Source organism: Haliaeetus albicilla, chromosome W (genome assembly GCF_947461875.1).
Source record: "Haliaeetus albicilla chromosome W, bHalAlb1.1, whole genome shotgun sequence".
NCBI lineage: Eukaryota > Metazoa > Chordata > Aves > Accipitriformes > Accipitridae > Haliaeetus > Haliaeetus albicilla.
Window position 1 is genome coordinate 36,738,579 of NC_091515.1, and position 13,137 is coordinate 36,751,715.

Sequence of the window (13,137 nt, forward strand, 5' to 3'; positions counted from 1 at the left end):
CACTTTCTAGAGCTGTAAAAAGCAAAGCCACTGCAGGAAGAACACTCTAAAGGTTTTCTTTTTGCAGAAGGGAAACATTTTAATGGGTAAATTACCTCTTCCTTCTCCAAAAGGTACTTTCAGTACAGAGCCTTGTAACCCCATTTCCCAAGAATATTATGTTCAGTGACCATTCCTTGTTTAGCAGCATTTCCTAAAGGGGACTCTCACCAAACAACAAAATGCTCTCCCACTCATCCAATGCAGCTCTAAGTTTTAGCCCAAGACTTGGAAGAGAACTTCTTACCTAGAATCCATTTGGAATAAAGACACATGGGAGGGTGATTCAAAAGAATTAAATTTTTTCTTAAAGCACCTTTAATTTTAAAATTCCAAAGAACACTTGTCCTGGTTTCAGCTGGGATAGAGTTAATTGTCTTCCTGGTAGCTGGTATAGTGCTATGTTTTTGAGTTAGGTATGAGAAGAATGTTGATAACACTGATGTTTTCAGTTGGTGCTAAGTAGTGTTTAGTCTCAAGTCAAGGATTTTTCAGCTTCTCATGCCCAGCCAACAAGAAGGCTGGAGGGGCACAAGAAGTTGGGAGGGGACACAGCCAGGGCAGCTGACCCAAAGTGGCCAACGGGGTATTCCATACCATGTGACGTCACGTCTAGTATATAAACTGGGGGGAGTGGGGGTGGGGGGATCACCGCTCGGGGACTAACTGGGCACCGGTCGGCGGGTGGTGAGCAATTGCATTGTGCATCATTTGTATATTCCAGTCCTTTCATTATTACTATTGTGATTTTATTAGTGTTATCATTATCATTATTAGTTTCTTCTTTTCTGTTCTATTAAACCGTTCTTATCTCAACCCACGAGTTTTACTTCTCTTCCCGATTTTCTCCCCCATCCCACTGGGGGGGGGGGGGGAGTGAGTGAGCAGCTGTGTGGTGCTTAGTTGCTGGCTGGGGTTAAACCACGACAACACTTCAGCCAAATAATTCTTTTAAAGCATCTTTTAAACAGTACAAAATAAATAAAGCCTACTTGCCTCTTCTTGTGGATGTGGTTTATCAGCAGTCCAAACTTGTAACATGGGTACATGAATCTTCTGGCGACGCCTGTTTATTACAGGAAAGAAAACCTAACACTTAAAAAGCTGATCTAAGCAAGCAATGTTTTCTTATTGTGAGCATACTACTATTTGGTCTATTGAGCTGATGAGGTCTGCAGTAGTATAAAAACAGGTTTGTGAACAATTAAATTATAACTAACACCTAGTCTCAACGGCAGTGTTAACTCAAATCACTTGGAGAAAGACACACACACAAACAGACACACAGACACAGGTGACCAGCAGCCTAGTCATAACAACGCAGACATGTATGCATCAAGAAAATATTACCTTCAACACACACAGAAGTTGAGAGTGATACTTAAGTTGTTTAGATTCATAAACCTCTCCATCTATTTTATTTTTCAGGGTCTTTTCCTCACAGTTGTTTGGGTCTAAGAATTTAGAGTATTTCTAAATTAACAATAATCAAAGTTATTGATCCATACTTGAATAGGTACCAGAAAGAGTATATTTTTACTGGTTATAGCTTACTTCAGATAGCTTTCTGTGTGGGACAAGAGGCGATCTATTTCAGCATCTTTCTTCTCATACAACTCCTTTCCAACCCAAGGCAAAGATGACAGAAATGCAAACACATACCAATCACATCGTACCTACAGGAAATAAATTAAAAAGGGATTTCTTTGACAAACTTATTGAATTTGTCTCAATGCAAAGAGTAGCAAACCCAGGAGTATTTAAGGGGATGTAGAGATCAACTCCAGTTAAATCAGCAATCAATACTTGGGATTAAAACTGTGTGTCAGTTCAAGTTCCTGAAGACGTGTCAAGAGGCTGTTTGAAAACAGGAATGTATAATTCAAGAGGCAGACATTTAGACATACAGTATATTTGGAGACCCACACAAAAACCCTTCTACAGAGCCTCTTTACTTAAATCATTCAAAGTTACCAATGCCAAGTTTCCTGAAGAATTTCTTTTAAAACTCTTAACAAAGAAAAAAAGTTAAATTTAAGTTGAACTAAGCTATCAGCAGAATGATATAATAATTGACCCTTCCATAAAGTAGGCATACGCAACCCATAAGGTGCATCACTGTTACAGTGACCTTAACGTGATCTATGAATTCTTTAGGCTACTGCAATGCACTCATCGGCAAAGAAAGAGCTAAACTCAATTACCATAGTCCACGGTGCATTAGCTGGATTGGCAGCCAAGGAAAAAACATATTCTTACCTGAAAGATGTTATATTTTATTTGGAACATGACATGTGCACATAAGAGAACAAATATTACTTTTAGAATCTTTCTGCAAACTAACTATATATTACAACTGTTCAATAAACTTGGCAAAACTCACTGAGTATTATATACTTGCCAGAAGCAAAGGAAAAGAAATTTACTTGAGTTACCTCACTACAGAAGACTTAACTATTTCACTGTATGCATTGTATTGTCTAACTCACAGGATCCTTTTATTCATGCTAAGTGAATGTTTTATTCATAATAAAGTGAAATTGTGTAAAAACAGCACAACACTTGAGATGGCAGTTACTACGCTTACTTGTGGTATATCTTCCTCCTGTGTCACACTCACAAAGTTCTCAAACATGGCTACCATTGAAGGTGCAGCTATTACATGACAATTCACAAGATCAGATAGAAAACGAACCTATTGAACAACAAAAAACCATGTTATTTTATTACATTTTTAAATGAATACTCTTGCATTCAACTACACAAAAAGAAATAAGCATTAATTCAACTTTAAAGGAGGTGGGGAGGAGAGGGATGGACACACGAGGGGAGGGGGAAGGGGGGAAAGAGGGCACAACAGAGCAGGGGGGAAAATGGATGGGACACACAGTGACAGCTGGAGAAAGATGTGAGAGGGAGACACAGGGAACGCCCAAGCCAAAACACATGAGCTAGAGTGAATGACAGGGTGGGAGCCTGAGAAAGAATGAACCAGAGGGCACCAACAGTTGACAGCTGAAGAAAGAACGAGTGAGACACAGAGAATGCAATCCAGTGCATGATAGTTAGAGCATATCGCAGGGAGGGAACTGGAGAAAGCAGGAGCAAGAGAGCGAGCCAGAGGGCGTGAGCTTAAGAATGAGTGAGACACGAGGCATGAGCCAGAGCGCATTACAGGGTGGTAGCTGGAGAAAGAACAAGCGAGAGAGTGAGACACAGGGCACAAGCCAGAGAAAGAAATAGCCAGCAAGACACAGGGCAGGGGCTGGAAAGAGCATGCATGAGACACAGGGCAGGGTCCTGCGAGCGAGAGAGCGTGACATGGGGCAGGGGCAAGAGTCAGAGAGATAGAGACATGAGGAGTGGGCAAGGGGTGGGGCAGGGGCAAGAGTCAGAGAGATAGAGACATGGGGAGTGGGCAAGGGGTGGGGCAGGGGAGCTGTTGGGGTGAGACACAGAGTAACACACACACAGTATGCAAGACTGAAGATGGAAATTCACTTTTTGCATGTATACATCAGTGTTAAATCAGTATGCTGCTCATCCATGACTTTCATACAAAACACATTTCTATGGTCACTTATCCATAACTTGAACTAGTTTCATACAGACAGACCCTTAAAATCACTGCTATTGTCAGGTTTTAACAAGGCACCAAACTAATGGTATGCTGCTAATCAAATTGAAGTCATTTCAAAAGGAGCCAGCACTGAAAATTACCCACTTGGTCTTCGTTACTCACAAGCAGGATGAGCATACAGGACTGATTACAGCCATCCAATATAACCTATCTACTTGGGAATAAGCTGCCTTTAAAATAAATAAATGGACCCAACAGGAACAGTATTTGTCTCTGAGTACAGTAGAAATGAATAGCTTTCATTCACCTTCTAAATTCTCCTGTAGAACAAACAGGGGGGGGAGAAAGAAAACCTCTGATTTCCTGAGAGCTAATTTGGCTGTGGGAAATTTCACACATAGTTTGGAGGTCAGTTTTGCAATCATAACCTAATTTTTCATCTCCTTAGGAAGGAATACCACACACTTTTTCCTGGCATGTCTATGGAGCACTACATGGGGATGCCAGAAAAGACCATGTTGCATACAGAAAACCTCCAGCCCCCCCGGATGTCAAAAGGAAGAGTAAGTAACATTGGGTGGGGATGGGGAGAGGAAGACTAGGGGAAAAAAGAGATGTGAAAGATTCCACTTACTAAGTACTCAGCTTCATTATACATGTTGACTTTCAAACATTCTTTGAGCTGACGAATCATGGCTTCTACAAATTCCCCACCGAAGTTGTAGTTCCTGGCATTCAGCAGCCCAACTAATGTTGTGTAAATGGTAAGCTTTTCTGGTAATAGACGTGCACTGATTTAAATGAAGAAAAACAAGCATTTTGTTAGATGTTCATTTACCACATGCCAACCACTGCATTTACATAGCATCTTTGAACCTGCTTTGTATAGGTTATGCTTCTCTTGTGTTTAAGCAAGGTAAACTGCTAACCTGACATTAGTTATATGTCCTGTGGACAAAAGATTACAGAACATCCTTTTTAGGACTATAATCCTTTAGGAATATATATACTACTTTTCAATATATTTTCTCTTTAATTATTTTTAACTCGTAAGCATTTAGTATTATAGTAGGTTCTAAAACCTATAGCAACTACACTTTAAGACATTTTCAGCTGCAGTCTCCAACTCAGCAAAACTTTCAGTCTGGACAAAAGCTGTTATTGAAGCAAAGGGCACAAGGTATCAGACTGGAATGACATTTGACAAAAGCTTCTAGTAATATAATTTTAAGTACTGCCAAAATATATCATTTAACAGAAAGTTTTGAAAGTATCAGTCTTTAAAAAAAAAATAATCCGTTAATTAAAAATATATATATATATATATATATTAGAAACCATTCTGACTATTCTGCCTCATTTTCCAGTGCTTTATATACTCTATGGGAATATGGCCAAATAATACCATTTAAGACAACTTGTTCAGTGTAGCATAAGTTAGCCATTCTATTATACTAGAACAGCAAGATTACACAAGAGATGTAAACATTTTACATCACTTAAAAGTTAAATTTGATTGTAAGCATCTCAAACTTAAGTAAGCAATTTTCAGTATAAGGTCTTAAAGAAATAGACAGGTTAGGTCCTATTGTAACCACTTATTTTCTTCAAATGTTTTGTAAACGTGTAAGCTAACTCCATGCCTTCAAAGGCATTCAGCTGTTGTGGGAAACAGATATACTGTTTGACTCATGTTTATGAACAGTGCTACAAAATGGATTTAAAGTTTCCTTACAGCTATAGCACAAGCCGGCACTGAAATACCACACCCACACACTCCCAAAACGTGGTATACTATTGCAGACCCCACACAATCCTCTCCTGGGACACGTCACCAGTGGCCCAACAGACACAGCAACTCTGTTCCAGTGCTTTGCTAGGGAGAGGAAGGAGTGCTGCTAGCCAAGGGGGGAGCCTACCTCTGGTCCCTTCATCTCTCCACTACTAGAGGGTAGGTTCATGGAGAGAGGAGCACCTCAGCCCCTAAAAAGGGGAATAGGAAAAGCAGGAATACAAAGATAAGAATTGGCACCCAACAGATTTTTGTATTCTTTAGTGACCGTTCAATTCAGAAACAAGATACTACAGCATATTCCCCATGGCAACGAGAAAGCAGCTCTGGGATCTACTCTGCTTATGACCTTGCGCACACATTTCAAGTGAGAGTACTGTACATGGATATTTTCCTTGATTTATGCCTAAGTCAATAGACTAAGCTTCTCCTCAGATTTCTTTTGCCTGGAGTAAGACAAACCCTAAGCAATAACAGTGTTCAAGAAATAAAAGCTGTTCACACCATTTAAAGTACTTCAAATACTTAAACTTTTCTATTTAGCACAGATAACAGAGCACCTCCCAAATCTTCTGCATACGTACACAGTACAAAGAATTCTTAATATCTTGCTTTTATAGTTTGGTAGATCGGCTTCCAGGACACCAGCTAGACCCTCCAAGTTGCTCTCCAGAGAGGAAGTACTCTAAGAAAGAAAAGAGTGTCTTCTCATCAATCAGGTACATCAACTATCCCCACAGTAACAAGCGGAAGACAAGCAAATAGGATAAAACAAAATATGACTTCGTATTTTCCTCCTGTTAGAAGTAATGATTCAAATTCCATTAGGAATTCACAATTTCTCTCATTTGCTAGAAATAAGAAGCAAAAATGACTAAGAGGAGCTTCAGCTGTGACTTCTCCACAGCAAGGAGCTCTAGTGTTTTCCTAGGAAGTAAGAGTTAACATAGCTTCAGAGGTATCTCAGCAACCGAATTAAACATTATATTAATGGCATCAGGGGAAATGAAATGACTACATAGCTTGTATGTGGCTTAAATTAATGTATAAGAACCATCATATTTGTTGTCACCCTTTTTTCTACGCTTGTTACAAGCGCCAAACCCAACCAAGTCCCAAGATCAGTTGTGACATTGGTGGGGTCTGTTGTTGTTTGTTTGTTTGTGGTTTTTTGGTATGCATCTCATTAGTTTCCCTCTACTCCTTGAAAAAAATGGAAGCAGCGATAAAGTTCAAACTTGGAACGATACCTCTTCACTAGTTATACTTCAGCATTGTATCACAGGGTTAGCATTTAAGAATTTTCTTTTTTAAAACCCAGTTTTGCAGAGGCCAACAATTTTCCAGCTAGGAAGTTTCCAATAGATTTTCTTTTTTTGGACCACTAATGTTCTATTAGCACATAAAAACATATAAGACAAAGAAAACAATGTATTATGTTCAAGGACCCTAAGTCACAAAACAAAATGGAAATAGTATTTATACCTTCTCTCCCACTCTGCATATTAAAGATTCAAGTCTCTCTTCAGTCTTTGTAGTGCTTAATTTATACAAAAATACAGTGGAGTCTTTCAACTCCAGCCTTTATTATTCAAGGCATCACAAGAACTCCTGTGTACTGGATACATTAGTGTCTCATTAAAAGCTAAATTTGAAAAATTTTATCCTAAGAATCCAGTTACTTGTGTTATCTAAATAAAGAAACACAAATTGTTCAAATCGATAGTTTTTGGATGAATTCTGAGCAGCACAAGCTAGACTCCCTCACGTGCAGTTAGATTCTTCTGCATCTACTTATTCATATCTGAGCCTTTAACATACCTGCAAGGGAGGAGAAAATGGATCTATGAAGAGCATGACCTACTTATTCGTATTCCCTCCTGTTGCTGGCTTTCCTTGCTGTGTGTCTGTTTATAGACATGAGGTGTTGAGTAAGGCTGGAGTTGAAAGACTCCATTGTATTTTTGTAGTGCTTAATTTATGCTTGCTTGAGCGACTTTGAAACTTTTGGTATGTAAGAAAGCCTCGAGTTTTGTTAACAGTATGCATAAATAGATAAGGAGCCTTAAGTTCTGCTGAGCTTTGTGATTAAAACCTGCCAGGACCAGCTAACTGGGAAGAAGAGATGAACCACCTGAGATGACCTGCACTGTGCACGCCTTAAGAGAGAGTTCAATTAGCGGACACCAAGAAAATGAGCACCAGAGGGTTTCAAAGACCCCAAAAGACCACCGACCCATTTAATAGCGCATGCCCAAAAGGGCGGACACTATGTAAATAATTTCTGGGAAATAACATGAATATGTATGACAATTCTGGGAAATGTAATGAATATGTATATATTAGAACAATATAAGCTTTGCTTGCTGTAGGTAGTGGTATTGTTGCCGAAATCCGGAATAAAACTCCTTAACAGCAATGAGAAGTTAAGAAGCAGGCACTTCTTTATTGCAGCGCTGGGCACACAGGGGAACACTCCACCTAGTGTGTGCACCTGTCTGGTTTAATCATGCAGGTTAAATACACACCTGTTATACATATTCACTAGATTTCTGGGAAATGTCATACATAATCATCAACTGTCCGATAAATCATTAGCATATGTAAATGTCCCTTTACGCAGGCATGGTGAAGTCTCTGGTGGTCTTCAGAAACCCTCTGGTGGTCTTCCATAGTCTTCCTCACTTTGTCCGATAGTTGACCTCTCTTATGTGATTCTGCGCAGTACGATTTTCGCCATCATGTATTAGATTTACATAAAAGTACATTCAATGTTAATTCTTGAATTTAAAATTTCTAGTGATTGGCCCTCAGTCACACCACCTTGTCAATATTCTTATACTAAAACATTCATTGGTTAATCTTACTTAATTCCACTAACTGGAATCTTGATCAAAGTGGGGTTTCTAAGCAACAGAACTAAGGTCCATAACGATCTCTCTTAGTTTCTTAGGACAAAACACTACAAACTAACAAATCGGTCCAAGTTTCTATGGTTAACTAATTTTAGACAATACTTATTTTCTTCTGATTGTATACAGCACATTTTGTATGTTCCTAAGTTTCGATGACTACATTGCGAGCTTCAAACCCCTATATTCTACAATCTTTACCTTTTGATCAAACCCAGCTTATATAAAATTTTAAATTATCAGAATATTTGTAACAGTATGCACACTAGGAGGAACTATCCCTTGTGCATCCAGCGCTGCAATAAAGAATGCCTGCTTTCTAAAATTCCAAAATTGAGTCTTAGAGACTTTCTTTGACCAGCTTTTTCGGTAACAAACTTGTGCTAGATGATGTGAGGTTTGAGCCATATGCGAACCTGCTTATAGCAAGTAACTTTTTCAAATTGTCAAGGGATTTTCTTACTTTGTCAGAACATCAAAACTAATGTGGCTTGTGTCTGGGAGCCTACTAGAAACTTTGGGATGTCACCAGACATCAGTAAGGTATCCTGGGGTGGGGCCCACAGAGCACAATTGACACGTGCAGTGGGCAAAATATAAGCCTTCAAAAGAGACCACACAAGTGAAATAAAACTTTTTCATTTAATGGAAAAAATCACTAACTTGGTGTCTATTCTTTTCCCCATCTTAGAAATCATCCGAGTTCTTTGTACTATAGAGAAACAGATAGAATAGCGATAACTCCCAGAGTCGTGGGAAATCGCGAAAGAGGAGGCAGTAGCTTTTCCTATTGCTCTTTTACCCCGGAAGAAGATTGAGACGAACAGGAAGTAGGGAGGGGGGAAGCGGAGGAAAATATTCTGGTCCCTGTTGTATGGTCTTTACATAGTGCTCTTCCTTCTCCTATTGTGCGTATAACGTTCCTGCTTTTTCCTCTTTCACGCGCAGATTTCTCGCAGGGGCGGTGCTAGTATGTCACGGCGGCGGCGGCACAGCGACGAGAGCGATGGTAAGCATGAATGGAGTGAGTCAGTTCCAGCGTCTGGATTCCGCATGCCCTGCGCTTGGGGCCGTGTCATCCTTAGGGCTGGGGGAGGGGCAGGTCTCGGCTGAGGTGACTCTCCGCGGCGCTGCCCTCACCTTTGGCTCGGGGTGGCGGCGGCTCACCCTGTTCCTCTGTCAGGACTTGTAGGGCGCTCTGGTGCAAGGAATCGCTTTATATAACTGGGGCTAAAGACTGTCCTGAGCCGTTGCTTCGGTCTGCCTCAAATAACAGGGAGCGCCCTGGGTGAAAGTAAACTGATCGGAGCACTCAGCTCTGCATACGTGTAGTCAGAAGGATACGTTCTCGCATCTTGTAGAGGCTTAATAGAAAACGTTCAGAAAACATTGAGTGGAGAACGACCGACTTCAGAAACTGATTCAAATGCTGTTTTTCTTAACGTAAATCTGTGTGAGCGGGGAGTTGGACAGTTTTGCGACTAGCTTTTTCAGCTTTTGATTGCAAAGATAAACTGGTTTTTAATCACACTTTTATTTTTTTAATTGCTTTGATGTGCAGCTTTTTCTAAGCTTATAAAAACCCTAAAAATATAAGCAAGGATTCTTAATATCTTTTTTTTTTTAATGTATGCTGAAGAAGGTGTTATAAAGCACTAACAAAATACATAGTAACTGGTAACTCTGTAAAGTATGTTTAGTTTATCTCACATGTGCTGTCTCATACTGTAGCAGAAATGCAGAATTATTTCTAAATAAAATTTGAGACAGCTACAATGTTAACTTTCTACTTCATGGATTAGGTCATCAGTAATATAGCTATAATTTTGTTTTTCTTGTTTACTGGGTCAATTTTGAATGCTTTGTCAGGACTTTTTTTCTTAGAAGTATGTTGCTGGAATGGTAAAAGTATCAAGAGTTCTTTTAGAATAAGCAGGTATACTGGGTCTGGCTGGGATGGAATTAACTGTCTTCATAGCAGCCCATATGGTGCTATACTTTGTGACCAAAACAGTGTTGATAAGACACTAATGTTTTAGCTATTGCTGATCACTGCTTGCACAGTGTCAGGGCCTTTTCTTTTTTCCCACTTTGCCCCTCCAGCGAGTAGGCTGGGGGTGGATGAGATGTTGGGAGGGGACACAGCTGAGACAGCTGACTCCAGTTGACCAAAGGGATATTCCATGACATATAACGTCATGCTCAGCAATAAAACTGGGGGGGTAGTCTTTCCAAGGTGGTTGTCACTCAGAGACTGGATAGGCATTGGTTTGTTGGTGGGAGATGGTGAGCGACTGCGGTGAGCGACTGCCTTTGTATCACTTGTTTCCCTCCTGCCCCCCTTCTTCACTTATTAAACAGCCTTTTATCTCAATCCATGAGTTTTCTCGCTGTTGCTCTTCCTATTATCTCCCACATCGTGCTGGGGGTGGGGGGAGTGAGCAAGTGGCTGCGTGCATACTTGGCCGCTGGCCAGGGTCAACCCACCACAGCAGGCATATAATATATGTAATGTATTGAAACAGGGCAAGCTCACAAAAGGAGGAGAACATCTGAGCCATCTGAAATTGAAGAGAGACTTGAATCTTTAATATGCAGAGTGGGAGAGAAGGTATAAATACTATTTCCATTTTGTTTTGTGACTTAGGGTCCTTGAACATAATACATTGTTTTCTTTGTCTTATATGTTTTTATGTGCTAATAGAACATTAGTGGTCCAAAAAAAGAAAATCTATTGGAAACTTCCTAGCTGGAAAATTGTTGGCCTCTGCAAAACTGGGTTTTAAAAAAGAAAATTCTTAAATGCTAACCCTGTGATACAATGCTGAAGTATAACTAGTGAAGAGGTATTGTTCCAAGTCTGAACTTTATCGCTGCTTCCATTTTTTTCAAGGAGTAGAGGGAAACTAATGAGATGCATACCAAAAAACCACAAACAAACAAACAACAACAGACCCCACCAATGTCACAACTGATCTTGGGACTTGGTTGGGTTTGGCGCTTGTAACAAGCGTAGAAAAAAGGGTGACAACAAATATGATGGTTCTTATACATTAATTTAAGCCACATACAAGCTATGTAGTCATTTCATTTCCCCTGATGCCATTAATATAATGTTTAATTCGGTTGCTGAGATACCTCTGAAGCTATGTTAACTCTTACTTCCTAGGAAAACACTAGAGCTCCTTGCTGTGGAGAAGTCACAGCTGAAGCTCCTCTTAGTCATTTTTGCTTCTTATTTCTAGCAAATGAGAGAAATTGTGAATTCCTAATGGAATTTGAATCATTACTTCTAACAGGAGGAAAATACGAAGTCATATTTTGTTTTATCCTATTTGCTTGTCTTCCGCTTGTTACTGTGGGGATAGTTGATGTACCTGATTGATGAGAAGACACTCTTTTCTTTCTTAGAGTACTTCCTCTCTGGAGAGCAACTTGGAGGGTCTAGCTGGTGTCCTGGAAGCCGATCTACCAAACTATAAAAGCAAGATATTAAGAATTCTTTGTACTGTGTACGTATGCAGAAGATTTGGGAGGTGCTCTGTTATCTGTGCTAAATAGAAAAGTTTAAGTATTTGAAGTACTTTAAATGGTGTGAACAGCTTTTATTTCTTGAACACTGTTATTGCTTAGGGTTTGTCTTACTCCAGGCAAAAGAAATCTGAGGAGAAGCTTAGTCTATTGACTTAGGCATAAATCAAGGAAAATATCCATGTACAGTACTCTCACTTGAAATGTGTGCGCAAGGTCATAAGCAGAGTAGATCCCAGAGCTGCTTTCTCGTTGCCATGGGGAATATGCTGTAGTATCTTGTTTCTGAATTGAACGGTCACTAAAGAATACAAAAATCTGTTGGGTGCCAATTCTTATCTTTGTATTCCTGCTTTTCCTATTCCCCTTTTTAGGGGCTGAGGTGCTCCTCTCTCCATGAACCTACCCTCTAGTAGTGGAGAGATGAAGGGACCAGAGGTAGGCTCCCCCCTTGGCTAGCAGCACTCCTTCCTCTCCCTAGCAAAGCACTGGAACAGAGTTGCTGTGTCTGTTGGGCCACTGGTGACGTGTCCCAGGAGAGGATTGTGTGGGGTCTGCAATAGTATACCACGTTTTGGGAGTGTGTGGGTGTGGTATTTCAGTGCCGGCTTGTGCTATAGCTGTAAGGAAACTTTAAATCCATTTTGTAGCACTGTTCATAAACATGAGTCAAACAGTATATCTGTTTCCCACAACAGCTGAATGCCTTTGAAGGCATGGAGTTAGCTTACACGTTTACAAAACATTTGAAGAAAATAAGTGGTTACAATAGGACCTAACCTGTCTATTTCTTTAAGACCTTATACTGAAAATTGCTTACTTAAGTTTGAGATGCTTACAATCAAATTTAACTTTTAAGTGATGTAAAATGTTTACATCTCTTGTGTAATCTTGCTGTTCTAGTATAATAGAATGGCTAACTTATGCTACACTGAACAAGTTGTCTTAAATGGTATTATTTGGCCATATTCCCATAGAGTATATAAAGCACTGGAAAATGAGGCAGAATAGTCAGAATGGTTTCTAATATATATATATATATATATATATTTTTAATTAACGGATTATTTTTTTTTTAAAGACTGATACTTTCAAAACTTTCTGTTAAATGATATATTTTGGCAGTACTTAAAATTATATTACTAGAAGCTTTTGTCAAATGTCATTCCAGTCTGATACCTTGTGCCCTTTGCTTCAATAACAGCTTTTGTCCAGACTGAAAGTTTTGCTGAGTTGGAGACTGCAGCTGAAAATGTCTTAAAGTGTAGTTGCTATAGGTTTTA

At 39.6% G+C, this 13,137-nt stretch overlaps 2 protein-coding genes and 1 long non-coding RNA gene across 3 annotated transcripts in view; 1 reads left to right on the forward strand and 2 right to left on the reverse strand.

Annotated features, from left to right (window-relative positions):
* The window catches only part of LOC138683511 (nuclear cap-binding protein subunit 1-like), a 66,869-nt gene extending 60,779 nt beyond the window's left edge, over window positions 1-6,090 (reverse strand). Inside the window, exons 1-5 of the mRNA XM_069775411.1 lie at window positions 5,996-6,090; window positions 4,254-4,410; window positions 2,627-2,734; window positions 1,594-1,715; window positions 1,036-1,105 (exon numbers count right to left, since the gene is read on the reverse strand). Of these exons, the coding sequence (XP_069631512.1) occupies window positions 1,036-1,105; window positions 1,594-1,715; window positions 2,627-2,734; window positions 4,254-4,313 (360 nt within the window). The 5' untranslated portion in view covers window positions 4,314-4,410; window positions 5,996-6,090. The remainder of the gene's footprint in view (window positions 1-1,035; window positions 1,106-1,593; window positions 1,716-2,626; window positions 2,735-4,253; window positions 4,411-5,995) is intronic.
* The window catches only part of LOC138683512 (uncharacterized), a 143,903-nt gene that overhangs the window by 61,617 nt on the left and 69,149 nt on the right, over window positions 1-13,137 (reverse strand). The window lies entirely within an intron of this gene.
* Window positions 9,096-13,137, forward strand: part of LOC138683509 (nuclear cap-binding protein subunit 1-like) — a 57,012-nt gene continuing 52,970 nt past the window's right edge. The window contains exons 1-3 of the mRNA XM_069775408.1: window positions 9,096-9,332; window positions 10,849-10,934; window positions 11,735-11,835. Of these exons, the coding sequence (XP_069631509.1) occupies window positions 9,296-9,332; window positions 10,849-10,934; window positions 11,735-11,835 (224 nt within the window). The 5' untranslated portion in view covers window positions 9,096-9,295. The remainder of the gene's footprint in view (window positions 9,333-10,848; window positions 10,935-11,734; window positions 11,836-13,137) is intronic.